Below are 27,645 nucleotides of genomic sequence, written 5' to 3' on the forward strand. Positions count from 1 at the left end.
AATAGATGCACAAAATAGTGCCTCTGTAAGGGCTTGCTGCAAAACAAACACTGAATGCTATTTTTGTTTTTTGCCTTTTTTCATAAAAGGGAAAATCCTTTGGATTCCTTTCGGTTAGTGAGAACAGGCACTAATGTAGGTCTTTCTGAAAAGGGAAGTAGAGAAACCTGAACTGCTGGATTTTTACCATGGCTGTATCGAGCTGTTTTTGCTGTTGTTCCTGATTATTGTCTTACATTGTGCCTAGAGATGCTTTTTCCACCCCCAGCAAATTTTTTTTTTTTAAAGATTTTATTTATTTGAGAGAGAGAGAATGAGAGATGGAGAGCACTAGACGGAAGAGGGTCAGAGGGAGAAGCAGACTCCCTGCTGAGCAGGGAGCCCGATGCAGGACTCGATCCCGGGACTCCAGGATCATGACCTGAGCCAAAGGCAGTCGCTTAACCAACTGAGCCACCCAGGCGCCGACCCCCAGCAAATTTTGCGTGGGTTGGGAGCATTAAAGGAGAACCAGTAGGAACCTGTGTCTAGGCCTTTGCAATTTGAATAACTTCTTGCTTGTGTCCCTGATTCTCACCTTTCCCCCTATAGTCTGTTCGCAATTCAGCAGCCAGGAGTAGCCCAGCACTCCATCCAGTCAAGCACGGGAAGCAGCCAAGACTGGAACTGCTGGGGTGTACTATTGTATAGGATAATTGATACAACTGATTTTTAAAAATAAGGTCACTAGCTAGAAATACAGCTTTGAACTCTATGACCACTTATATCATTCAACATTCTTACCATTGATGAGGCTAATCCAAATAATCTATTTCTTGTGACACCTGTGCCTATTTATGTCAGTGGATTGTAAAGTGTGCAGAACTGGATCAGGGAGTAACCACATTAGAAAGAGGGAAGAGATGTTTGCTAATGTCTGTAATAGTGGTTAAGATGAAGAAAGGCAAATGACAAAAATGGTCCTTCACCAGAGACAGATCCTGTTCAAGTTCACGACTGTATCATAACTGGGCAAAGTTGGACTATTTTGAATATTTAGTTAGGGATGTAATTTAATGTACTTGATGTCCTGTTGCATTGTTGAGAAGTTTCATGTTGTTTCATGAGAGGTTATACTTTTTTTTTTTAAGATTTTATTATTTATTTGACGGAGAGAGACTGTGAGAGAGGGAACACAAGCAGGGGGAGTGGGAGAGGGAGAAGCAGGCTTCCCGCTGAGCAGGGAGCAGGGCTCCATCGATCCGAGGACCCTGGGATCATGACCTGAGCCGAAGGCAGATGCTTAACGACTGAGCCACCCAGGCGCCCTGAGAGGTTATACTTTTGACCTTGTGTTAAATTCTTTTGTAAGGAAAATTCTTTTGTGAATTAGAATATAATTTATAAATTCATACTGACTTTGGAGTGGGATTCATTGATTATCATTCAGCCTTATGTGGATACCCTGTGATCATCTTACCAGGGAAGGTTGAGTGTGTTTGAGCTCTAGTTCTTTACTGCAGAATTTTTTCATGTAGCATCTGGGGAGAAGAAATGCTGAAAAAGATGAGGATAAGCAGCCTTCCAGAAATGCTGGTTCAAGTTTTCATTTGTTCACTCTGTGATTTTGAATGCCAACAACTAAAATGTTTTCTTTTTTTTTTTTAATTTAAATTCAGTTAATTAACATATAACGTATTATTTGTTTCAGGGGTACAGGTCTGTGATTCATCAGTCTTACATAACACCCAGAGCTCATTATACCACATACCCTCCCCAGTGTCCATCACCCAGCCACCCTATCCCCCCACCCCCTCCCCTCCAGCAACCCTCAGTTTGTTTCCTAAGATTTAGAGTCTCTTATGGTTTGTCTCCCTCTCTGGTTTCGTCTTATTTCATTTTTCCCCTCCCTTCCCCTATGATCTTGTGTCTTGCTTCTCAAATTCCTCATATCAGTGAGATCATATGATAATTATCTTTCTCTGATACTTAGAATGTTTTAAAATAACTGTCCCCATACCTCGTGGCCCAGTCAGTGTCATTAGGAGTTAGAAAAGATCCATGTCTACTTGAGTCCTGGAGGGTGGATGGGAAATTCATGGTACATACTATATCAGATAATGCGTATTCAGTGAAGATGTTTTGAATTTAAAAGAGAAATACATGTAATAATCCACATGGCTTATTTGTGCTTGAAACACTCGATGTTAATTCCAACCTTTTCTTTTCCTCTAGGCAAATAAGGGAGAGACTGAAGAACCAAGTCACTCAGATGAAGGAGCAAGTTCCTGGTTTTACACCAGGCCTGGCAATTGTACAGGTATTGTGATTGTGTTATTTCCACTAATATCTTCTTCTCCAAACCTCTCAGCAGCACTTAAGACAGCAAGCACTTCATATCTCCCCTTTTGTTTTGCTTTGTTTTGTTTTGTTTTGTTTTCCGTGAAACCTCCTTTCAGGTTCTCTCTGCAGGCCACCCCTCTTCAGCTCAACTTGTAGATGTTGGTGTGTCCTGGCCCTCTGCTATTCTCTGTGGGCACCTTTTCCCTAGTCCAGTGTCTCTTGACCTTTGGGTTTTAGGACTGCTTCACACTTTTTCAGAATTTAAGATCTTAGAGAGGTCTTATGTTTATATGGATTTACCATTGATATTTACTGTATTAGAAGTTAAAATAAGTTTTTAAATATTTATACATTTTAAAATGCCAGTAGTAAGTTTATTATATGTTAGCATAAGTAACATTCTTATGGAAAAAAAAAAAAACTTTGGGGGCACCTGGGTGGCTCAGTCGTTAAGCGTCTGCTTTTGGCCCAGGTCATGATCCCAGGGTCCTGGGATCGAGCCCCACATCCGGTTCCCTGTTGGGCGGGAAGCTTGCTTCTTCCTCTCCCACTTCCCCTGCTTCTGATCCCTCTCTCGCTGTCTCTCTCTGTGAAATAAATAAATAAAATCTTAAAAAAAATAACTTAAAAAACAAAATGTAGTGAGAAGAGGGACATTATTTTACATTTTTGCAAAAACACTACACTATCTGGCTTAATAGAAGACGGCTGGATTCCCATCTGCTGCCGCCTTGGGCCTTTTGCTACACGCTGGCTTGAGTGAAATATATGAAGAAAATCTGGTCTCCTGTAAATGTATAGTTGTAAAAGGGAAGGCTGTTTTTAGTCCTCTTCCCAGATAAGTGTGGCTGCTTTTCTTTGTTACTACAACAGGACTTCGTAAGTTTTACAGGTTAGTTGCAGTGTGGAATCTGAAAGTGTTATCAGTGAACTTTCCTGCTTGGTTACATCAAAATCCGTTGTATTTTGTTGCAGTTTGAATGGATATTTACCCATCCTTGGTTTGTTTTGTCCTTCATTTCTCATTTGGAAAAAAAATGATTCGCTGAATTATGCAGCTTTTCCAAATGTTAACGCATTTCATTATGCAATATAAAGAAAATCACAGGTGTTAATATTGCCAACAAACTCATCAGAAAAAGTTTGTAATTATTGAGAAGTTTATCAAGCTCACAGGAGTGGATAAAAAAGTTCTCATTTTCACTTGAAAGCTCAGATTTTGCCACTGGCAACAAATATTGTTAGCTGTTTTCCTTGAAGTAGCAGGCTCACTTTGTCCAGTTTTGAGAAAATATTTGCCAAATATTCAAGCGTGAATAATCATTGTCAGTTTTTTCAAGTAAAGATAGTGTTCCATTTAAAAAATGCGGCAGTTCTGCTTGCAAGGCCAAAAAGCACAGGCTTTTCCTGGTGAGAGCCACCTCTGTGTGGGACAGAAGTGCTTTACGAATGCTTCCCAGTTCTTGACACAGGGTATTAAGACGACATGAATGCAAGGGTTCAGGTCTCATAAAATGAAACAGCTTTCCTGCTTCATCAAGAGTGCTTCTTTTTTTTTTTTTTTAAGATTTTATTTATTTATTTGAGAGAGAACAAGAGCAAGCGAGAGAGAGCGAGCACGGACAGAGGCAGAAGGAAAGGGAGAAGCAGACTCCCTGCTGAGCAGGGAGTCCCACGTGGGACCCACTGAGCCACCCGGGCGCCCCCATCAAGAGCACTTCTAAGTGAAATTGGCATCTGTTTTTACGGAGTGTGTGTGGCATGACTAGTATGGTTTGGTGCCACTGCCTTGATTTGTGCTAAGTCACTGGCAGTCTTACCTACCATTACCTGTGCAGCATTAATACAGATGTCATCCTACAGTGAAAAAGGCAGATGACATCATAGTATCATGATAAAATAGTCTGGCACTCGCAGAGCTTCTGAAAGGGTCTTGCGGTTCCCCCAAGAGTGTGTGAACCGTGGTTTGGGAACCATTGCCCCAAATCTGGTAATTTAACCTGGCTCTCAGTACCAGCTCTAGGTCAGTAGCTTCTAAACCTGGGTTTCTTCTGAATTCTAGACTCTTGGTTTCTAGGACATCTCTCATTTCCCTTCCTTTTCTAATCTCCTTTGCTTACTGTTCCTCATTTTCCTGATACCTAAAGCATTTGAATGCCCCAGGGCCCAGCCATGAAGCCTCTTTTCCACCTGTTCTTTCCCTAAGTGAGCTCACTCAGTTCTCCCAGCTGCTGGGAGATTTAGGCCCCTCTCCAGGGTTTCTTGCCTGAGCTCCTGATTCATCCCATAGGAGGCATTCAACAAATGTTTGTTGTGTAGACAGACGGACAGATGTACATTTGAAGGGTTGATTTGGATGACAGGAGACCGATAACTTTCATTTGAAATGCCCTTTAGAGATGCCTGCTTCCTCAATTCACATTTCTGTGTGTGTGTGTGTGTCTCCATGTGTTATCATCTAATCCCTTGCTAAGTTTCTGTACTGTGTTCATCAAGAATTTCAGAGTGAATAGTTCTTAAATATTTCCCCTACTGCTGTTCATTATCTAAGAGGCCTTAGCTGCGAAGAAAAGCACAGAAGGCCTGTGGTTCTGTCTGGTGTGTTCTCTGCTGTGGTGGGTTTTTTCCTTTTTTTGCAAATTAATGGGAATCAAAGGTATATGTTGTGGGCGTTCACTTGGGACATCTGGGAGACCAGTTATTTCTTGGCTTATTCTTGTAAATCGTTTGTTGTAGAAAGAGTAAATGTGGTAGGCAAGAACTTTATTTCTGTAAACCTTTCAGAAGGTTTCAGAAAGGATCCAAAATAATTCCAATTTTAGCAATATTGCGATTTTTTTCGTGTTTTTAAGATTGACTTCCAAACTTGTATTTTAAATTTATTGATTGCAAGTGTTTTTGTTACATAAACACTGTTCTGCAGCTTGTCTCCTGTGTCCTTGCCAATAAAACAGTGGTAGAATATTTTAATCTTGCGCTTTAGCACCAGATTCAACATCTTTCCACGATGCAAGGCCTACACATTATGTTGGAATCACATCCCTGCTGCCTCAGACCTCTTGTTTTTTCCCTCCTGGTGACTGACACCACTTCCCACACACTCAGCCAGAAACACAAGCTCTTTAGGATTTCTGTCCCTCAGTCCCTTAAGACCCCTTAGTGAATATCATGCTATTGATTGTGCCTCTCATAAGCTCTTGGAATGTGTTCCCTCCTTTCAGTTTCTACTGCTCCCACCCTCTCGGGCCACTACAGTCACCTGCTTACAGGTTTTAGGCTTCTGATCTGGACACTTCCAGTCTGTCTTTCTAGCTACAACTGCAGGACTGGTCATAATCCATCCAACCACACACACGCCATCCTTTGTAGAAGGAATGACAGTATGTACAGGATCTCTCCCTCCCCCTCTGCCCCCTCCCTCTCCCTGCTCACACTCGCTTGCTCTCTTTCTCTCAAAATAAAATAAATAAAATCTTAAAAAACAAAAAGCAGGGATTAGTTAATTGTGGCCCATATCCAAATGCTGCCCAGGTTGGAAAGGGTAAGAATGAAGCAGAAGAATATATGATAGATTATGTGGCCTCCAAAAGCTAAAATATATACAAACAAAATAGTTGCAGACTCTTGGTGTTAAAAAAAAAAAAGTCTTGAGGCACCTGGGTGGCTCAGTTGGTTAAGCATCCAACTCTTGATTTTGGTTCAGGTCATGACCTTAGGGTCGTGGGATCAAGCCCTGCATTGGGCTCTGCCCTGAATGTGGAGCCTGAGTGAGATTCTTTCTCCCTCTCCCTCCCCACCTCTAAAAAATAAAAGTCCCTAACTTGTTCAGGGATAGGACTTTTTTAGAATAATGTAATTCATCTTTTTCAAGGAAGAAATTAGCATTACTGGTAAAATGTTTCAGTGATTTTCTTGATAAACTGATAGGATTAAGATTTGTTCTCAGAAACCAGTCTTCCACCTACTCATTTGACTGTCAGTCAAGAATCTACTGTTCTCAACTAAACATTCGTTCTGCATCTAGTCTCTAGTCTATCAATGATTGTATAACCATTTTTCCCTACAAAATGTTCATACTGGGGCACCCGGGTGGCTCAGTCAGTTAAGCATCTGCCTTGGGCTCAGGTCATGATCTCTGGGTCCTGGGATTGAGCCCTGTGTCAGATTCTCTGCTCAGCGGGAAGCCTGCTTCTCCCTCTTCCTCTGGGGTCTCTGTCTCCCTCTCTCTCTCTCTCTCAAATAAATAAATTTTAAAAATTAAAAAAATAAAATGTCCATACTGAGAGTCTTTGGATTGGCTTTTAAGAGGTCTTTTCCTTTGCATTAGGATTATAATAAAACTTTGATATATGCTTATAACTAAAACTATTACACTTTCTTTTTAAAACTGGTCACAGTTTTGGAGTTTATGGTTTGTTTGGGTTTTTTTTAAGATTTTAGTTTTAAGTAATCTCTACACCCAGTGTGGGGCTCAAATTTACAACCCCGAGATCAAGAGTCACATACTCCACCAGCTGAGCCAGCCAGGCGCCCCTGGTTTTGGAGTTTTAGAAAAATTCTTTCGGAAACATGCAGACAGAAAACAGTTACCTATAAAAGAACCACAACAAAAGACTTGAGACTTCTCTTCTGTCACACTAGATGCCGAAGATAGCATCTCTGAAGGAAAATGTTATGACTCCAGATTCAGCCAAGTGAATCCTGTCAAGGGCAAAAACAGCAGAAAAATATTTTCAGATACACGTAGACTCAGAAAAGTGCCCACATACCTTTTCTGGGAAAGTGACTTAAAGTTGCATTTCAGCTACCTGGGGGGATGTAGGAAAATAAACTATAGAACAGAGAAGTTGTGGTTTAAAAAGGACTGGCCATGAGCAGTCGAACCATTTAATCTCAGAGTTAAGTTTAAATAATTCAGTGTAGTTATAAATACTAATGAAAATGTGAAGAACAATACTGTTGTATTTGGAACCACCTCCTTTCCTACTCAGATCTAAGAATCCCAGAGTGTCTCAAATGTGATAACTGAATCCAGGAGGGCTGGGTGGTAGTGACAAGGAGCACATAGAGGAAATGACTGAGGAACAAATATGAGAGGCTCCGAAATTCTAGCAGTTCCCCACAGGAAGAAGCTAATGCAGAGAGGTGCAGGTAACCCATAAAAAATCAAATTCCCCTCAAAGGATTCCTTTGATTCTTGAAATTCAGATGAGCACAAGCAAAACTGAGAACTATCTATAAAGAACAGCTGAAGCTTAAGCATAAGGCCAGGTTCTGGAACCCTGAGGAGAGCTTCCAGTGACAGCAGCAACGTGACAGGGACTGGAAATACTCTGTTCCTAAGGCCAACTTCTTTCTCTGTGGTTGTCCTGTTTAAAGGAGTCCGGCGTCTGTTGTCTGTGGTATCAGCAGGCCTGCCGTTTTTTCCCTCTGCAGTTCTACGAGAAACCAAACTTACATCGATCACGGGAACGTGGAAAATATCTGTAAAATAACATTTCACAGATAGATGATTACAAGTGAAAAATTACAAATATATGTACATGATGAAAGACACTGAGGGAACATAGCAAGATGCAGCATGGTGATTCAGAGGACTTGCTTCTGCACCATGCCTTTCTCTCTCTCTTGAGGGCAGCACATAGCCCTTTGCCTTGCATAGGTGTCTCTTCCGTGTAAGCTAGAATTAGTTCCACCCCAGCTGGTTTCTCCTCTGTGTAGCTGGGCAAGAGAACTTTCCACTAAGGGTGCAGAATATACCCTCTGGGTGTTCTTGGCTTCCATAGCCATGGTGTTTTTCTTGCCTAATGACAGTTCAGCCCTCCGTGCTCTGTTCTGTTATGTCAGCTCAAAGGCAGACAAATTCCACGTTTCAGGCAGGGCTGTGACACCTTCGCTCAGTTTCCAAGGCAGATGCATATGTCCCCTCCTTTTTTTTTCTTGTGGCTTTTTCAGTGGGAATCAGGTGGGCCTTGTTTGGGGAGGGATTGGTAACACCACCTGTGTTCACATCTCCGTTCTGTCCCAGCATTCTCCTGTTCTCCTGTAAAGGTCTCTGCAGCAAGAGTCTCATGATTAAACGTTCCTTTTATCAAAACTAAAATTTTAGAAGCTTTTCTGTACACTTTGCCTTTCCTTGATCATCTGATTTACATGTATTTATTATTCTAGGTTGGCAACAGAGATGATTCTAATCTTTATATAAATGTGAAGCTGAAGGCTGCTGAAGAGGTAAAACCCGGAACAGCTGCGCCGTCACCCCCACTCCCCTCCCCAGCTCTTGTTGATGACCCCTTGTCCTTTGCAACCCTCCCTGTAAAAACTGTCATTGGCCACCACAGACTTGAGTTTCTCAATTTTGCAAGTCAGAAATGTAGGACTTAAGCTTCAGTCTCTGGTTTGCCCTTGAATGTTTTCTAATCAGTGATCCGCAGACTTCCCAAAGAGCAGGGAGAGTGGACATGAAATTGCTTGAGTGCAGTGGTGACAGTGAACAAGGATGAATGTGTCAAAGTGAGAGACTCATTCTTCAGAACATACGAGGCTGAAACGGTGACTAAGGCCACCTGATTTGATTTAGTCATCTTGGTTAAAAGAAATGGGCCCATGTCTCATGTGCTCTTGCCACTGACCTGTTTTAAATGATCATTTTTGCAGATTGGGATCAAAGCCACGCACATTAAGTTACCAAGAACTGCCACAGAATCCGAGGTGAGCTGTGATGGATTGATTGTTAAGAGGACAACTAAAGTGCATTCCTCTCTGGCTTTTGGGTTAGTGGAATTTTAGGGATTGGTACATTTACCACAGGAAAGACCTTGAGGCAGTTCTTTCTTCATAGACTCTGCCTCCGGAAAATATTTGCAAACACCCACAGAGTAAATGGTACCATCGTAGGGTATGGCCGCTTCGTACTCAGCGCGTGATTGCAGCATCATGTGCTTCAAATCCCCTGCAGTGTTCATTAAAAACTGATCCTGGGCCTGTAGCTATTTGCCTTTTAAAAAACCAAATATGGAGTTCGGGGAAAAAAAAAACAAACCAAATATGTATTCCATTTCTATGATGTTCAAGAATAGGCTAAACAAATCATCAGTGATTAAAGTCAGAACTGTGGTTTCCCGAGGGTGGAGGGAGTAACCGGGAAGGAACAGGCGAGGAAAAGAACTTGCTGAGGTCATGGAAATGTCCTACATCTGTGCCGTCCAGTGGGGTAGCTCCTAGCCCCATGCGGCCATTTAATTAAAATAAAATGTAATGTAGAATTCAGTTCCTTGGTTGTGCTAGCCACGTTTCAAGTATTCATTCGCCATTACTGCATGGCAAAGTGTGCATGATAGAACATTCCTTTCGTCACAGAAATTTTGACTTGCATGAGGAACGTGGGTATTACTATTGAAGTTCTTAGCTCTTTGATGAATTCCTTACCAGACACTGAAGATTACATTTGGTGTTAGAGTTGCTCTCAGGTTCAAGGGGAGGTACATTCTAAGAGGACTACAGTTAAACTCCTGGGGGAAGATAGAGCTACTGAAAAGTGTTTTCTCCATCTTTTTGGTTTCTGTATATTATACGCATTGTGTGCGGTGTTACTTTTAGGTCTTAAAGTACGTTACATCATTGAATGAAGACCTCACTGTACATGGTTTCATAGTACAGCTGCCTTTAGATTCAGAGAACCCCATTAACACTGAAGCAGTGGTCAATGCGATCATACCTGAAAAGGATGTGGATGGGTGAGTGTGCCTGGGCTCTCTATGTCACGTTGCATGATTCTGACTATATTTCTGTTTTGGGAACAAACCATATGTGCTTCTAAAGATTACAGTAAAGACATCTAATTACTTTCATTTCCCTCTTCGTTGCTTTCATTGTTTTAGGTTAACTAGCATCAGTGCTGGAAAACTTGCTAGAGGTGACCTAAATGACTGTTTTATCCCTTGTACGCCTAAAGGATGTTTGGAACTCATCAAAGAGACAGGTAAAAACAAGTGAATGAAAACAAAGCATCATTTCTTGGGCCTGGTTTAGACACATGGAGGCAAAGAGGAGGTACCCTGTGGGCCCTAAATAAAGGGACTTGATTGGCACAAGGACCTATCAACTGGGAGCTTTACCTAAATTCTCAATTTTCTCAACAGCTCTATGAACTAGGTACTATTATTGCTCAACAGCTTGAGAAGACAGTCTCAGAGAGATGCATAACTTGTCCAAGCAGTAGCAGAAGCAAGATTTGAACTCAGGGTTACTTGAGTTTCAAAGAAATTTATTTTTTATGAAAAAGTAGCTTATCAAATAATAAGGATTCAGACAAAGGGAAAAGTCCCAACCCCCACAATGGGCCCTGAGTCTCCATAATAGTTTGAGGACTCGACAGATGGCTGGAAACAGATCTCTTGAACAGTTGGCCATGCTACCCCATTACCTAGTCAACATCTTGGTATTTTAATTTCATCATGAACACTTTTTGCAGAGGTTATTTTTTACAAGGAAATGTGTCCTATTTAGAGGAAGTGGATCAGAAGTTTTAAGTGGAAAGTGTTGGCCAATGTAAATGAAAGTTTTCTGTGATTGGAAGAAAAGGTCAAGTTATAAGCCTTGGGACCGTTATTACCGTTTAGTCCTATAACTAAATTTATATTCTAGCATATTTAGCAAATTGTATTACAACTTGATAGGAACAAATCCCCTGAGCCACAGAAGCTCTAGGCTTCCCACTTAGTAATAGTGAAGCTATTTGCCCTAACACAGCTTCAGGTCCTTTGCTGAATCCTAAAAAGTACAGAGTAAGGTACCTTTTAAACACTTCACACTTGGAGGGCTTGACTTCTAGATGTTCATCATATTAACATTATATAAAAGCTTAGCTTTTTTGAATAAGATGTTATACAAGAAGCACAATTTAAATACAACCTGCCTTGGGGTGCCTTGGGGGCTCAGTCGGTTGAACATCCAGCTCTTGGTTTCTGCTAGGCTCATAATCTCAGGGTCAGCCTGAGATCAAGCCCCGTGTCAGGCTCCATGCTCAGCATGGTCTCCTTGGGATTTTCTCCCTCTCCCTCTGCCCCTACCCCTGCTCTTGGTCTCTCTCTCTCACGTGAATAAATAAACCTTAAAAAAAAAATTAAACACAGCCTGCCTTAAGCAAGAGTTCACTTCAGCAGGACTGGGTAGAGGGTCTCAGGCGGAGTCTTCAGGATCTTATCCCTGCTTGCTTCTGTGTGGTGACTCCTTCAGCTCTCCTTGGTGGTCCAGAGCAGATCTCATCGGTTGGGGCGGAAATGTGGGTGAGCACCCAAACCATCTCTGTTGAGTAGAGTATGTCAGTCCTAGAAAGGACATTGTGATAGTACCAGAAGAAGGGATGCTGAGTAGACAAAAAGAAATCTTACAGCTACGTTTAAAGTTCCCCTTTATCACTGCCCTGTAAATAACCCTATGGCTCAGGCCCTGTGTCAAAAGAGAAATGCAGCTGAGGAACTGCATAAATGAAGTTAACAGAGCTAGAAAGACTTACTGAGACTCCTCTAATATCCTTTGCTTTTCTCCAGCCCAGCACAGGCATCCTATTTGTTATAACTACTTTTCCCACATAAGTAAATCTACTGTCTTTGTCCATATGGCCGTTTAGCTGTATGTCAGGGTTTCTTTTTTCTTTGAGTGTAGGTTTTCTTCCCACTCTCCTATGACTCAATGAATGGATCTTGGCTTAGGCAGCTCCCAAAAGCCCACAGCAAGAAGGACACAGTACAAGTCCCAACTTGTAACTGAAATCCTAGAGTTGAGAGTATTATTGCCAAGGAAGGGATATTTTTAGGAAGATTTCTGGTTGATGCTAAGAACGCGTTTTTGTGCACTTGTTCTGAATTTTCCCATTTTGGTGGCATGTGAAGAGGGCAGCTTCTCCTAATACTCTCACCCACCCTAACTCTTCTTTCAGGGGTGCAGATCGCTGGAAGGCACGCAGTCGTGGTCGGGCGCAGTAAGATAGTCGGTGCCCCCATGCATGACTTGCTTCTGTGGAACCATGCCACAGTGACCACCTGCCATTCCAAGACTGCCAATCTAGGCGAGGAGGTAAGGGGTCCAGAGTGCAGTGGGAGAGGTGTGTGTGTGTGTGTGTGTGTGTGTGTGTGTGTGTGTGTGTGTGTGGTAGGTCTTCTCACATAGTGGGAACAGCTAACATTTAAGTGCCAGACATTGCCATGTACTTTACCTCATTCGATAGTTCATTGAACCCCTCTTGCTGTCTCTTGTTTCTTGTCTCATCTTACATGATAAACAAATTTCAGTTACAAAACTTGCCCAAGTCCTGTAGCTCTTGTTCTGATCGTATGCTCTCTGTAGTGGCCTGCCTTGTGGTAGATAGGGACTAGCGGTTCAGAAACTGGGATGGAGCCCAGCAGCCAGATCGAGGATGTGTAACACAGTGGTGGCCTCAGAGGTCGAGGTGCTTCAGAGGGGGCATGTGGACAGCAGTGCCATGACATGTGTCACATCTTGTTCTTGACCCTGCATCAGATTCCTGGGCCCGAGGATTCTCACACGTACCTACCCATGTTGACAGCGCACCTTCTCTTTTAATGCTCCCCAAGCAGTGTTCTGCGGGAAGCGCTAGTCCCCAAGGTCTATGGGAGAGGGGGCAGTCTCCCAACACGATAATCAGAGCTGGGCCTATGGCGCCAAGCGCATGCCCATCCCCACCCCGCGTGCTTTCATCACATTCCCCGCTCAGGAAGATGGCTCGTACCGGGAGCGTTTTGGCCTGCGCAGGAGCAAGCACAGCACAGGCAGGGCTGTCAGGGACGGTGTGCGGCCCCACTCAGAATAGCTGATGGCAAGGAGCAGTTTCGTACAAAGCTTACTCTCTTCCACCTCTAGGTTTCTTTCTTTTTTTAATGTTCTACCATGTCATTTCTGAAGTCAAAACCTTCTTTCCCTAGGTAAATAAAGGTGACATCCTGGTGGTTGCAACTGGTCAGCCGGAAATGGTGAAAGGGGAGTGGATCAAACCTGGGGCAATAGTCATCGACTGCGGGATCAATTATATCCCAGGTGAGCGCTGCTGGAGAACGAAGGTCATTGCCGGAGGTGGGGGAGGCAGAGAACGATGTCTGGATCATTAAGGGAAGCCTACGTGAGAACCCCTTGTCCCCTTTCTGGCGGGAAGAGCTAAGGCTCAGAGCAGGTGTCTTGCCCATGGTGTAGACAGTTAGTAGACGGCATCGTGACCAGTGGGACAGCAGAGCCCGGGATTTTAGCCGGTACTAATTTTAGTACCAGGCCTTTCCCGGAATGACTTTGTCCAAGGAGAGGGTGGGAGAGGCGGATCTCTCGCTGTCCCTTCACGTACAGATCAGCCTTTGTTTTTAACAAAGGATGGCTGGGGGCGCCTGGGTGGCTCAGTTGGTTAAGCGACTGCCTTCGGCTCAGGTCATGATCCTGGGGTCCCAGGATCGAGTCCCGCATCGGGCTCCCTGCTCAGCGGGGAGTCTGCTTCTCCCTCTGACCCTCTCCTCTCATGCTCTCTCTCTCTCTCTCACTCTCTCTCTCAAATAAATAAATAAAATATTAAAAAAAAAAAAACAAAGGATGGCTGGATTTAAAATATAGTGTCATCTTTACAGACTGCTGTGTAATTCCAGGAGAGGGGCTCACCTCGCCAAGAATCTTCTAGGTGGGCTTTACAACGAAGACGTTGGACCTGGCCTCTCCTAGGCAGCGGGGAGCAAGCCAGCCCATTATCCTTCCCTCCCAGTCAGTCCCTATATAGGTTTTTAAATATCAGAAAGTTTTTCCTTTCTTCTGTTGCCGGTGTCCCCTGGGAGCACTACCCTCTCAGGTGGATGCACGGCTGTGAGCTGCTTACTGGTCTCCCACTGCCTGCTGACTCCCACTCACAGCCATCTGCATGTTCTTGCTGTGTTCGTGGGTCTTGATGTGGAGCGTCTTCCTCCCACGTTACTTGTCAAACGGCTTAGCCCCACACGAGTTTCAGCCGCCTCTGGGCCTTTGTTCTCACACCACTTGGTGAATCCCTGTCTTGAACGGTTGTAAAGTGGACCCCGTGCGCTTCTCTTCACATGCCTTGTTTGTCCTCTGCAGCATTTACACCTGAGTCCTCAGTGCAATAGGATGTTCCTTCATCGTGAAGTTCTCAAACATAAAATTTCACGGGATGATACAGTGAATACTTGTATACGCACCTCTCAGATTCAAGAAAAGAACAGTCTTTAATTAGATCACCGTTTCTGTGCATCAGGCACCACTGCCGGCCTTGAGCTACATGATCGCATAAGCTCGACTTTGCTCTTCAGTTTTAGTCACTTCCTTCCCACCTTCTCTCTACCCAAAATGCCCATTCTTCTTTCTAAACCTGGTCTGATTTCCCTTCATTAAGGGGGAATCTCCTCTCCCTCCTCCCCCTCCTGGAGAACTGGGTGTCTCTTTCATTGTGCCCTGTGCTGCCCTCCCCCGTGGGGCGTGGTCTCTGCACTAGCCTCTCCGGCTTCCTGCCTTCTAACTGCCGGCACTCAGCACCTGTTGAATTGTCAAAGGACTTAGAGCGAGAAGATTGTTTTTTCTCCCTTCCCGTCTCAGATTTAGAGCATAGACACTAAGCTGCCAGGGACATTAGTCACTGTCAAGCCTTCACCAGTTTTAACCTCCCTCCCACTCTCTCTACCATGCTTTTAAGACAGTAGCTCATAATTGATCACTCATTTTCTTGTAGTGTAATTATCTAATGGGTGATAAGGAAATTGCTCTCCTACAATTCCTCACTTTGAGTACTTGTGATATGACATTCAGGCTCATTCTGTTTAAAACCTTACATCTCCTGTATCATATTTCTGCTTTTGGCCTTTTTTTTTTTTGGACTAGATTTGAGAGATGGAAGAAAAAAGCCTGGGTGGGAATCTTGAATCTTACAAATAGGTATAAAATGTTCACTTAAACATGAAACTCACCATCCTGTTCACATTTATTCTTCACCTAGATGGTAAAATATGAAAAGACCAAATCAATATCTGGTCAGCTGTATTTTTATTGATCTGAGGTATATAGGTAAATAACTTTTGATAAGGCTGGATTTTATTGTCTCTTCCAATTATCTTTATTTATTTTTAAAGATTTTATTTATTTATTTGATAGAGAGCACAAGTAGGCAGAACAGTAGACAGGAGAGGGAGAAGCAGACTCCCCACTGAGCAGGGAGCCTGATGTAGGGCTTGATCCCAGGACCCCGGGATCATGACCTGAGCCGAAGGCAGACACTTAACCGACTGAGCGACCCAGGTGCCCCTCCAATTATCTTTAGTAAGCCAAACAGGAAAAACACTTTCACGTGTTCCTCAGGCCAGTACTTCTGCTCTGCACTTGAATCTTAAAAGTATTTTTTCCCCCAAAAAAAGAGTACATACCTTAATTCATTCTAAATTTGGCAAATGACTTAGGATGTTATCCCTGAAGGGACCATGCAAATGATTTAAATAATCAAAATATCATTCAGGCTGTGGTCCAGTTATGAAACATGATGCCTTGAAAGTGAACACTTGCAAAGAACAGTTTTTGGTTCTTCCAGGGCACCCACTGGTCTGTAACTCAGTGATTGGACTTCATACCTGTAATTCCCAATGAAAGAGGAATTCTAGGGCTGGGGTAGATAACCAAAATGTTTATTGGTTACTGAAGCCATACACTTAGATTGAGAAGTGTTCGCTTTTTCTATTGACCACATCATACTTTCCATGAAACACTGGACACGTACCAGAGGGCACTCAAGTCAACCACGATAGTGTTTGCTGAAGGAGCAAAACTGAGTTCCTCTCGTGCGGCAGTTAGTTGTGCGGTAACTGATATGTCTCCTGTATGTGGAGAAACTAAAATCACTACCATGAATAAAGAGAGGTGCAGCATATTTTAAGCTAATGTCTGTGTTAGACTCTTGAGACCTGCACAAAGGAAAAACCCTTAACCATAGCTCCTTGGCATTTTGAAATGACTCCAGGGTTCTGAGAGGAAATGTCCTGCTATAGCTTGCTACTTTATCATCTAGAAACCTGACACTACCCCAAGGAGCTGTATTTACCAGCTCCTTATAGTACACATAGAAAACATCTTCTACATCTAGGATGGGAAGAGAAACCTTTATGTTTAGAGAATGCTTTTTCAATTTCACGAATGTGCACGATCTCTCGCTTGATTCTCTGCAAGCTTGTGAAATAGTATCGGTCCTTTTTGTCATCTTTGGACTTCCGATCAATAAGGAGCCCACAGGGGCTGAGGACTGGCAGTTAGTAGAAGAGCTGATCCTAGAACTTCGGTCTCTCAAGTCTGACTCTTTGGCTACACCCTAAAGTTGGCTCTCTCGGTTGTGGTGATCTGCTCAAAGAGAAGTGGTGAAATGGCTAAGATCCTCCCAGATCCTGCCTTGGGAGCCTTAGAGCTGCAGAGCTAGCCCTGTCCCCCAGCCCCTCCCGCAAGTGCGCTGAAGCCTAGTGTAGGATGTACTTTGTGTGAGTGAGCAGTGATGCATCACTGGGTTTTGTTCTCCTGAATAGCTATTCTTTGCTGTTAAGATTTGTAGTTGTTCTTGTATCCTTTTAAGGGAAGTGTAATTATATTCTTTGCCTTTTGCATACATTTAAGTAGCTGCTTGTCTCTGGAATTGGATGTTGGATTGTTCCTCCAGCTCACGCATGGAGCTTACAAAATGCTGACAGTTGCTGTAGAAACGGTATCTGGCAGCTGTGACATAGTTGGAGCTTTGTGCACCCAAAAAATTTCTTTGTAGGCTTTGGCAAATTAACATTTTAAAAGGCACTCATTATATACTGGGTAGTTGGTTTTAAGAATAAAAAACACTTGGTATTTTATTTGCCACTTGAGTGCAAAAGGATTCTCCTGGTTCTGAAAACCCCTTAAGCATCTTGTGAATGTTTGCAGGTAAAATAAGTTCATACCTCGACAATAACAAGCACCTGTCATCTTAACGCTTTGAAGTAAAATAGGTGCTTGAGCCCTGATGGGACTCTGAACTCTACTTAGTTTTTGGCACAAGCTATGATAATTGATCACTTAACTTGGAAATGAACACCAGAATTATGATTCTGAGACCTTGCTTTGACTTTTTCCCCCTTGACCAGATGATACAAAACCAAATGGGAAAAAAGTGGTGGGTGATGTGGCCTATGATGAAGCCAAAGAGAGGGCAGGCTTCATCACTCCTGTTCCTGGTGGTGTGGGGCCCATGACGGTGGCAATGCTAATGCAGGTGCGTGTGAATAAGTTTCTCTACTGGAGGTTAACTGGATTCACCATGGCGATCATTTCGCAATATATACAGATATTGAATCATTGTGTTGTATACCTGAAACTAACGGTATAGGTCAATTAGACCTCCATAAAAAAGCTTCTGTAATAATTGTAAAAAGCTGATGGAATTCAAGTTACTGCTTTTTTTCCCCAAGTAGAAACTTACTCAGAAGTAAGGATGTGAATCTGTTGGAGAAAAAGAAGGGACGGTTAGAACAGAAATAGAATCAGTCATACTAATAGGGGAAGGTAAGGATGGAACAATTTGAATTTACTTTGGAGTTCAAACAATTTGAACAACACAACTTTGCTAGGTGTGCTTGTCTTGCTTGCCCTTTTTAATACACACATCAGCTGCAGGGGGGTGAGGCAGGCAGCCCAGGGCTCCATAGCTGCTTGTAGATTCTTGGTTAGGATTGAAGCATGTTTATAGGTGGATCATAAAACTGTTCATTTTGTGGTTAAACTGGAGTGACCTGGGACTTGGAATTGAGGTGGAGTTAAAATAATCACTTTTTCTAATAGAAGTTCCATTTGTGACATTTCGTTTAGAGCACAGTAGAGAGTGCAAAGCGTTTCTTGGAGAAATTTAAGCCAGGAAAGTGGATGATTCAGTATAACAACCTTGACCTCCAGGTTCCTGTTCCAAGGTAAAAATAAAATTTTGCTGGTTTAAAACTTTGTGTATTATCTGCGTTTAGCTGACGGATACCATGGCAATTACGTGCATGCCCCTCTCCAGAAGCGCCATCAGGGGTCAGGGAGGGTCGTTTCTAGGATGGGGTTAATTAAATTCAGTGAGTTAAAGATTGATACATGTTTTCTGTATTTTTTTTTCTGTATTTCTTTTAAGTGACATTGATATATCACGATCTTGCAAGCCAAAGCCCATTGGCAGCCTGGCTCGGGAAATTGGTCTGCTGTCTGAGGAGGTAGAATTGTATGGTGAGACAAAAGCCAAGGTTCTACTGTCCGCACTGGAACGCCTGAAGCACCAACCTGATGGGAAATACGTGGTGGTGACTGGGTAGGGTGGTTCTTCCTTTGCTAATCGAACCGTCATCCTGATTGCCATTACCAAAGGTTGCATTTGCTCTCACCATATATACGTGAAGGTTCCTTTCATTTGGTTTTAGCTTTCTCACATGTGTTTAGTCTCATTTGATTCTTACAGCATGCCTGTGAGGTAATTCCGAGTAGATTACAACCCTTCGGAGAGGAGAACATTTGTCAAGGTTATCCATCTAGTAGGTGAAAGAGTTGTGTTTTAAAGCTGACCTTTTTTTTTAACCCCAAATTCATTAATTCAGTAGATATATTGAGCATTCATTTTTACTGCTTGGCTGAGGTGCATACAAAAGCTAGTTTTTGAGATTAAATTGAGATATTAAAATTATAGCAGTGCTTCTCTCTCTACAAGGTAAAGTGTATTTTCTGCTCACAGTGAGAAGAAGAGCTCAAGCAATCTTTTTAAAAATGTACCATTTTTCGGAAACTTCAGCTAAGGCTCTTGGGAAAGATTTTCAGGTCTTTCATCTTTGTTACCATTCAGATTGAGTCATTCTCTAGGATATTAGGGCTGACTTAGTGATTCGCATAAATTTAACTCATGTGAATTTAATGTTCCTCTTTGGCTTCACCTTGAAGGATCACTCCAACGCCCCTGGGAGAAGGGAAGAGCACGACCACCATTGGGCTGGTGCAGGCCCTTGGCGCCCACCTTTCTCTGAACGTCTTTGCGTGTGTGCGACAGCCTTCTCAGGGCCCCACCTTTGGAATAAAAGGTATTAATAGGACTAGAATTTGGGTGGCCAGAGGGCACTGCTTCCCTTTCAGTCCTCCCTGGTCCACTTGACCCATGAGTGCCTCTGGGGCCTTCACCTCATTTAGACACCAGGAATGTCCTCTTGGCACCCTCCCCCATCACGGTGCTTTCATCAGATCATCCCAGCTCTTGCCGTCAGTATTTGACACTGCACAGGGGTTCCCGGGGGGGGCGGGTACTATGTAGCTAGGGATGCTTTTATGTGACTAATAGTCAACTGTCACAGTAACAATAGAGGTAATCATAGCTACTGCTCATCATGCTGACTTTCTAGAGACAAAGGCAAACGCTACAGATGTTTTACCCTTTGGGGAATAAGAAAAGCCTATCCTTATTGAGTATATGCTTTGTGCCGTGTTTTGTGCTAAGCAGTTCATGCACTTTATATTATCTTCTGATATGAGATAGTTACTGGTATCACCATTTTGCCAGTAGCAGCAACTGGGACTTCTGAGGTAGCTTAGTCAAAGGCACTTACTAAGAGCCATGTCGATTTCAAGAGCTTTCCCAGGACCACCAGCACAGTGTTTCTGCTGATTGCATGAAGACTCGACATCACTAATCATTCTTCACTTTTAGTTTTTGATAGCTGAGGTACTGCCAATATGCTCTTTTAATTAAAATTATTTTTATTAATTATAAGTTCTTACAGTTAGCTTTCTCATTTGCTTGGTGAGAGTATCACATGTTCTGTTTGTTCTAGTGATTACTGCCCTTCTTCTGCCTGTATTAATATATTTTTTACATGTACTGACTTAGCTCTGCTTTTGAGCTTGTCTTAACAACCCTCTTTCACTTCAGAATGAACCTTTCCCTCATTCTGCTTATTGAACCCAGCATTCTGCTTTTCCTCTTATGAACTGCTCCATTTTTATTGCGTGGTCTCTGCCTCACAAAAAACCCCACAAAATCTAAACCTCAAACTGACATTTATCTCACTGATAACCTCATAACCAGAACATTTTTGTCTGGTCTTTTGTTAATAATCCAAATGGTTCAGCAAAAACTAGCAGTTAAGCTGCTTTCTAACATATGTCTCCTATTTAGGAAGAATTGCAGTCTCTGTGTTTGTGTTTGGCGTGTATATTTTAAACATTCCTTTTTTAAAATGCCAGAGTAGCGTTTATGAGAGTAGGAAACTGAACAGGGTTGTCTTTATGTAACTGTAGGCTGGGTCTTTTAACAAATGTTAGGGATCATGGGGAACCTGTTTCTAAAGATAATGAGTAGATATGTATGTGTTCACAGTTTTGTCATTTAGACCCAGATTTCAACTGAGACTATTCCGCCTGAACAAGATGAAGTGTTTTAGCCTGGTAAAAGAAAACTAAAAAACACTGGATCAAAGCTGTCCAAATGGTTGAAAGAAGTAAATAGCTAATAAGCATAGCAGTGACAGAAACCAATTTGCTTTGCTTTGATTTAATTTGATTTGTGGCGAAAGCACACTGAACATGAGTCCTCACCCTTGGCCTGTCCTGTAGGTGGCGCTGCAGGAGGTGGCTATTCACAGGTCATTCCCATGGAAGAGGTAAAGTGTCTGGAATTTGGTTTGAATTGGACCCTTTATTATAGCTTTTCCTTTTCTTTTTTTCTGTTAATATTCTTTTTTTAAATTTTATCTTATTATGTTAATTACCATATATTACATCATGTTTTTGATGTAGTGTTCCATGATTCATTGTTTGCGTATAACACCCAGTGCTCCATGCAGTACATGCCCTCCTTAATACCCATCACCAGGCTAATGCATCCCCCCCCTTCCCCTCTTCCAGAGATTAACCTTTTTCTGTAGAGCTCTTAGTGGACAGATGACTGGTTTCTCATCAGAAGTAACACTTAAGGGGAAAACATCTTAATATGTAGACTTGTGAGACAGCTTAGTTTTTTGACATGACAAGGACTCCAAGGTCTGGCTTTCGGTGGGAATAATAATTTTAAGTGAGAGATCAAATGAAGCATGAGAGTGGGAAGAACCAAGACAAAGCGAATTCAGGGTGGTAACTACAGAAATGGGAACACTGTACAGGCATATAGGCATAGGCTTGCTCTCATCTACTTCTCCTCGCTCACAGTTGAAAGGACGTGAGTATGTCCTCAGTAGTCCAAGGTTGCTGCTGGTAGTGTGGCGTTTATGGTTACGGGACGTGTCCCTTAAGCTCCAATTTCTCCTGAGGAGAGAGAGTCTGTAATTTATGTTTTCAAGAACTATTTGTATTGGGTGTTTGTTCGCTAACTGTACTGCAGTCGGTTTTCCGTCAGCTTTAACGTAGGGATTGATTGGGTTGTGATACACTGATGGTTGGAAGGATGCAGAGAAGTCAAAAGCCTGATGTGGCCTCTGCTCTGTTATAGTTTAACCTCCACCTCACTGGTGACATCCATGCCATCACTGCAGCGAATAACCTTGTCGCCGCGGCCATCGATGCCCGGATGTTCCATGAACTGACGCAGACAGACAAGGTAGGCTGCTGAGGCCCCAGGGACACTTTTGAAAGGGTTAAAGCACCCAAATTAATTTTGGCCCCTTGGGTGCTGATGTTGCGGGTAGCGAGGCAGTTCCTCTCATTTAAAAGCCCTTTTCCTCCCTTTCTTTAAGGCTCTCTTCAATCGTTTGGTACCATCAGTAAATGGAGTGAGAAAGTTCTCCAATATCCAAATCCGAAGGTTACAGGTAAGATTTTCCCTTCTTCATTTTTGATATTGTATGAAATTGGGTGATTGCTAAAGAGATAAGGAAATGAAAATCTCCTTAGAATAACCTATTTTGGATCAAGTTACATCCATAACTACGGTCTTAAGGTCATGACACACCTAGCAAAGGTGGGTGGGAGAGGTTCTCATTCGTCTATAAATTATAAGTGGTTAGTCCTGGAGTAAGGAGAGCGCCAACCACATGCCCTCAGGTAGGATGAAGACTGATGTGTCCTTTATAGCATGGATAGGAGTCAGGATGCCAGCATCCTGGAGTTTGAATACCTGCTCTTCCTGGCACTGGGATCTTAAGCAAGAGCGGTTACTCCTATATTTTATTTGAATCTCCATTACAAATATATAGTCATCAGACATACACTGTACCATATGACCCAGAAATCCTACTCCTAGGTCCAAGAAAAATAAGAACTTGTGTTCATACAAAAACATGAATGTTCTTATTTATTACTATTTTTTTAAAGATTTTATTTAGTTTTGCAAGGTAGAGCGTGTGAGTAAGCGCATGAGCAGGAGGAGGGGCCGAGGGAGAAGCAGACTCCCCACTGAGTAGGGAGCCTAATGTGGGGACTCCATCCCACAACCCTAGGATCCTGACCTGAGCCGAAGGCAGACGCTTAACCACCTGAGCCACCCAGATGCCTGAGCAGGCAACTTCTAATCTTACCTTTGATGATGGAACTTTCTGTCAGATGTGGGGAGGTGCTGGACTAAATCTGTCTGATCCTTTAAAAAGCTCTAGGGTGTGAAATCAAGGGACTTGCGCGAGGCCACAGTACCCCACACCAGGTTGGAACTAGAACCTTTCCTGGTCCCCAAGCATCCTCTGTGCTCTCCCAGTCTGGTGCTGTGTGCTCAGTCAGAGTGGGCTGTCAACGGCGGATTCTCAGCCTAGTGACTGAAAGTTTTGCAGACTCTGTAAACAATGTCATGTACTAGGCTGGTGAGACCAGTTTGATGAGCCAGTGAGGGCCAGCTCTGAAAACACATCTGAGATTTTAAAACAAAGTCCTCACAGTATAAAAAAGGAACTGTGGGAAGAACAGGATTTACTGGAGCCCACTCAGATCTACCACACTTTAGAAAAAAAGGAGAATACATTATATAGGCACTTTCCATTTCAGGATGTGACCTGCATACACACTATAAGTAAATAAAATTTCCAAGTTCTTCAGGAAGGAGAGACAAATCTCTGTTGTGCCTTTTGGAACAGTCAGAAGGCAGTGAAAATGCAGTCTATGTAAAAAGCATGGGAAGTGATTTACATTGATTTTTAATGATTGATACTTATTTTTGCCTTTCCTCCTATTTCATTTGAATTGGGCTTCTCAGTTGTCTGATTGAAAAAGCTTTGCACTTTGCTTTTTCCTTTCAGTATGTTTGGGTTTGGTAAATTAGGTACAACACTTATGGGTCATTATGCTTATTTAGGGCTAGGTTTAGGGAAGTACCTCTGGTGCTCAGTTATATAGGAATAAACATGTTAATAAAACCTTTGTATATACAGTTTGTGAGGAGGAAATAAAGCTTCATCCTGAGGGATTATGGTTTTCCCTTCTGAATATCACACAGTTTATATTTCCTAGAAGGCACCCCATCTGGAGATAGAGAATATATTTTCTAAATATTTAACATGCTTGGGACACTTGGGTGGCTCATTTGGTTAAGTATCCGAGTTTTGGTTTCAGCTCCGGTCGTGATCTCAGGGTTGTGAGATCGAGCCCTGCATCAGGCTCTGTGCTCAGTGCCGAGTCCGCTTGGGTTTCTCTCTGTCCCTTGCCCTCTCCCTCCTCCCCCGCCTCAAATAAATAAAAAAATCTTTTAAAAAGTTTCATGCTTTTATTTGTTTTGTCTTAATTCATATTTTAATTTTCCTGCCTCTTCAGAGACTAGGCATTGAAAAAACCGACCCTACCACACTGACTGATGACGAGATAAACAGATTTGCAAGATTGGACATTGATCCAGAAACCATAACTTGGCAAAGAGGTACCCATGCAGTATAGACACCTGATTTGCTTCTGCTAGGCTGCACACTTCACACTGCCTGTGTGGGTTATTAAAATGTGGGGTCCAGAAGCTTATGTGTTGGTGTTTTCACGGTTAAGGCATGACCAAGATGGTGACTTACGTGTTTTTTTGGCCACCTCCATCAGTCTCTCTCCTTATTAGCTGTAATCAAACCTCCTTTCGTTGGGTTCGTTGGACATTTTGCTGGCTTTTTTCAGTGTTGCTTGGAGTAAGGGTGGTTTCAAGGAGGTTCATGCCTACACCAGAAATAACATTTTGCAAGTTTCATTTTATGCAAAAAGTTTTGGTGTCATAAAGTAGAGAAATTATGTTTTATCACTTCTTGAATCATGTTGCTCTTTTCTCTCAGAACTCTTGTCTGGTATGAAGTGACTTGCTTTTTCTTGTGACTCTCTAGCTTGCCTACTCATTTTTACCTCATTTTATTAAACTCCTGTAACAAAGTAGGTAGCCTTCAAGGTTTAAACAGTTGGCAGTTTAGCGAGTGAGTTGCCTGGCTTCACTGCCATGTGATGCTTCTCTGGGTACAACCGGCATGGCTTAGAATTTTCTTTGGTACCAGCAGTGCGTCTATCTATCCCACATCACTGCTGAGAAGGAATTTTTGTCCAGTCATGCGGAATGCAGCTAAGGGCAAATTTATTGAGCGTCTCTATGATTTTCATTGGCTCAGTAACTATTGCTAGCTAATGGCGTTTTAAAGATGACTCCCTTAATACCGAAAACCACATTGATATTTCTCTTCCTTTGCTTTAGTAGCTTTAGACAGATGGTATATTTTATGAGGAATAAGCTAAAGATCCATTTTGAAAATTCAGTATCTTGTTCACTTTTCCTTTGCTTTATGTCTAATTTATGCTTTCTAGGAAAGTAGAAGGAGCCAAGGGAAAAAATGGATCATACCTGTTTTTTTTTTAAAGATCTTATTTATTTAATTGACAGAGAGACAGCGAGAGAGGGAACACAGCAGGGAGAGTGGGAGAGGGAGAAGCAGGCTTCCCACTGAGCAGGGAGCCTGATATAGGACTTGATCCCAGGACCCTGGGATCATGACCCAAGCCGAAGGCAGACGCTTAACAAATGAGCCACCCAGGAGCCCTGGATCATACCTATTGACTGGCTGTTTTATATAGAGAAATTAAGTACAAAGAACTTGACCTAGTTTTTGAAAATAAGAATAGGCTCCAACAGCATATTACATCCTTCACTTATCAAGTGGGATGTGTGTGTGTGTGTGTGTGTGTGTGTGTGTGTGCGTGCGCGTGCGCGCACGTGCACATATGCACACACATGCTCACACTGTGCAAGACACTGCTTTGGGTGTTTAAATTATTGCAGTCTTTATGGAAAATAATTTCCCATGTTACCAAGTTCCTTAAAAATGCCTCTCCCATTTGACCCATTTAGAGTGTGAACTGGTTTATTATTGTTCATTTTGTGTTTTATGATTGTTTGGCATGTCATACAAAAAACAAAATTGGGAATGCACTAAAACGTTAACAGTAATTAGTCCTGAAAGGTGAAATTAAGATTAGTTAGTTGGTTGATATTTGCCATGTTTTCCAAGGGTATACAATTGGATAGATATCTGTCATCGAAATGGAAATTATTTCTTCTAAGTGTGCTGAAGGAAAGAGCAGAGCTGTTACCTAGCATGCTTCAGAAGGCATTTGCCTTGCCCTGTGTTCATGGCTCTTTTGTCTCTCAGGATGGTGTAAGGTCAGTGAGTCATCCCACAGAACAATAACCTCAGCCTTTTAAAAAATTGGCCTGCTCTGTTTTTCTTTTCACGTGCAATGGGCTTTAAAATAGATGCCAGATTTCTCCTTGATGGTTTGAATTCTCTAGACCGAATAAAACCAAGCCACTCCACATTTCTTAAAAATACGCTTCTTTAGGGGCGCCTGGCTGGTTCAGGTCAGGAGAACATGCAACTTGTGATCATGGGTCGTGTGTCATGAGTTTGAGCTCCATGTTGCGGGTAGAGATTACTTAAAAATAAAATCTTTTTTTAAAGTAAAATTAAAAGTAAATAAACATATCCTTCTTTAAAAATAATTCCTGTTCATTTATGGCACGTGAGCATCATTCTTAACTGGCACCCATATTCTAGCTTCGCCATCAGCTTTGAAATCAGATATTAATAGGCATTAAGTTGGACTTGTTTTAAGACTGCTGGTTTAACTTTATGGTCCTTTTGCTAAAAATTGTTCTGTACCTTCTCTTTCTACTACAGTATTGGATACCAATGATCGATTCCTGAGGAAGATCACCATCGGACAGGCTCCAACGGAGAAAGGGCACACACGGACGGTAGCTATGTGTTCCTTTCTAAGTGAATTATTGCTGTGAAGCAGCTCTTGCTGCTTCTGCCCTCCTCCATCCTCTCCCGTACAAGTGATACTGCCAGGTGCCGCTCTGCCTTCTCCCTTTTAAAATGGAAGCGAGTAGGTGTGTGGCATTGAGCACTCCTGACAGCTTTTGCAATAAATCCCATGTGCCACCTGTGTGTTTCTCCCCCAGCATTTTTTCCTGGAGGTGGTGAGCCCCCGGTGAACATCCTTGCACACAAATGGATCAAAACTGCCTCTTTTTTGTGTGTGGCCGTTCACAATATGTCTTTTGGTTGTAAGAGCTTCTGTGTTGTTTCCTTGTGTGTTAGGGAAACCATCACCACATGATTACAAGCTTCCTTCAGCAGAGACTGTTGGTCCTGCTAGAACATTTATTTTTAAAAATTGGCAACTCAAGGTCCTGGAATCATCGATTACAAATTTTTGCTATTGGAGAATTATTTTCATTAAGTTCTTTGTATACCGTTGTGCCATTCTGTCCTTTGAGGCTATTTGTGTAAGCCTCGGATGCAAACAAGGATTGCTTTTGCAACTCACGCTTCTGGTTTAATGCAGTGTGGCCTGTCATGTCTTTTCCCGGCCAACAGGCCCAGTTTGATATCTCTGTGGCCAGTGAAATCATGGCTGTGCTGGCTCTCACCAGTTCGCTAGAAGACATGAGAGAGAGACTGAGCAGAATGGTGGTGGCATCCAGCAGGAAAGGGGAGCCCATCAGTACCGAAGATCTGGTGGGTACCCGGGTGCTCAGAGGGTGCTTTTTGGGGACCCAGAGGCTTGGTGATGCCTCTGGGTCTATCGCCTTAGGGTATCCCAGCAGTTACTGATAAATTCTCTGTGATTTTGCTACTTGCAAGAGAATTACAAAATTTCCCAAAAGTGCCTCGTAGCAAGTAACAGGTGGTATGCTCCAGTAATAGACCACAGGTTTCAGATGGTTTGAGCAACATCTTCACCCTGTGAGTATTTCTAAAAGTGGGTGTATGACTTCAGTTTGCAGAGAATGTCAAATGTCCCAGTGAGGTCCTTAGCTGATGAGGTTGGAGTCACACCCTGGCCTCTCCCCACAACAGGCCTTCCTCTTACCAT

At 42.6% G+C, this 27,645-nt stretch overlaps 1 protein-coding gene across 3 annotated transcripts in view; it reads left to right on the plus strand.

Annotated features, from left to right (window-relative positions):
* MTHFD1 (methylenetetrahydrofolate dehydrogenase, cyclohydrolase and formyltetrahydrofolate synthetase 1) overlaps positions 1-27,645 on the plus strand; it is a 61,365-nt gene that overhangs the window by 12,028 nt on the left and 21,692 nt on the right. For all 3 annotated transcript variants that reach the window (XM_025869895.2, XM_073895344.1, XM_025869896.2), the window contains 17 exons: positions 2,215-2,299; positions 8,494-8,553; positions 8,980-9,033; positions 9,922-10,058; positions 10,203-10,303; positions 12,263-12,399; positions 13,266-13,377; positions 17,469-17,596; positions 18,190-18,287; positions 18,491-18,664; positions 19,285-19,421; positions 20,947-20,993; positions 21,818-21,925; positions 22,062-22,136; positions 24,061-24,163; positions 26,442-26,518; positions 27,147-27,287. In XM_025869895.2, coding sequence (XP_025725680.1) covers positions 2,215-2,299; positions 8,494-8,553; positions 8,980-9,033; positions 9,922-10,058; positions 10,203-10,303; positions 12,263-12,399; positions 13,266-13,377; positions 17,469-17,596; positions 18,190-18,287; positions 18,491-18,664; positions 19,285-19,421; positions 20,947-20,993; positions 21,818-21,925; positions 22,062-22,136; positions 24,061-24,163; positions 26,442-26,518; positions 27,147-27,287 — 1,774 coding nt within the window. The remainder of the gene's footprint in view (positions 1-2,214; positions 2,300-8,493; positions 8,554-8,979; positions 9,034-9,921; positions 10,059-10,202; positions 10,304-12,262; positions 12,400-13,265; positions 13,378-17,468; positions 17,597-18,189; positions 18,288-18,490; positions 18,665-19,284; positions 19,422-20,946; positions 20,994-21,817; positions 21,926-22,061; positions 22,137-24,060; positions 24,164-26,441; positions 26,519-27,146; positions 27,288-27,645) is intronic.

Source organism: Callorhinus ursinus, unplaced genomic scaffold (genome assembly GCF_003265705.2).
Source record: "Callorhinus ursinus isolate GAN/ISIS: 27379988/994484 unplaced genomic scaffold, GSC_fseal_2.0 scaffold8, whole genome shotgun sequence".
Lineage (NCBI taxonomy): Eukaryota > Metazoa > Chordata > Mammalia > Carnivora > Otariidae > Callorhinus > Callorhinus ursinus.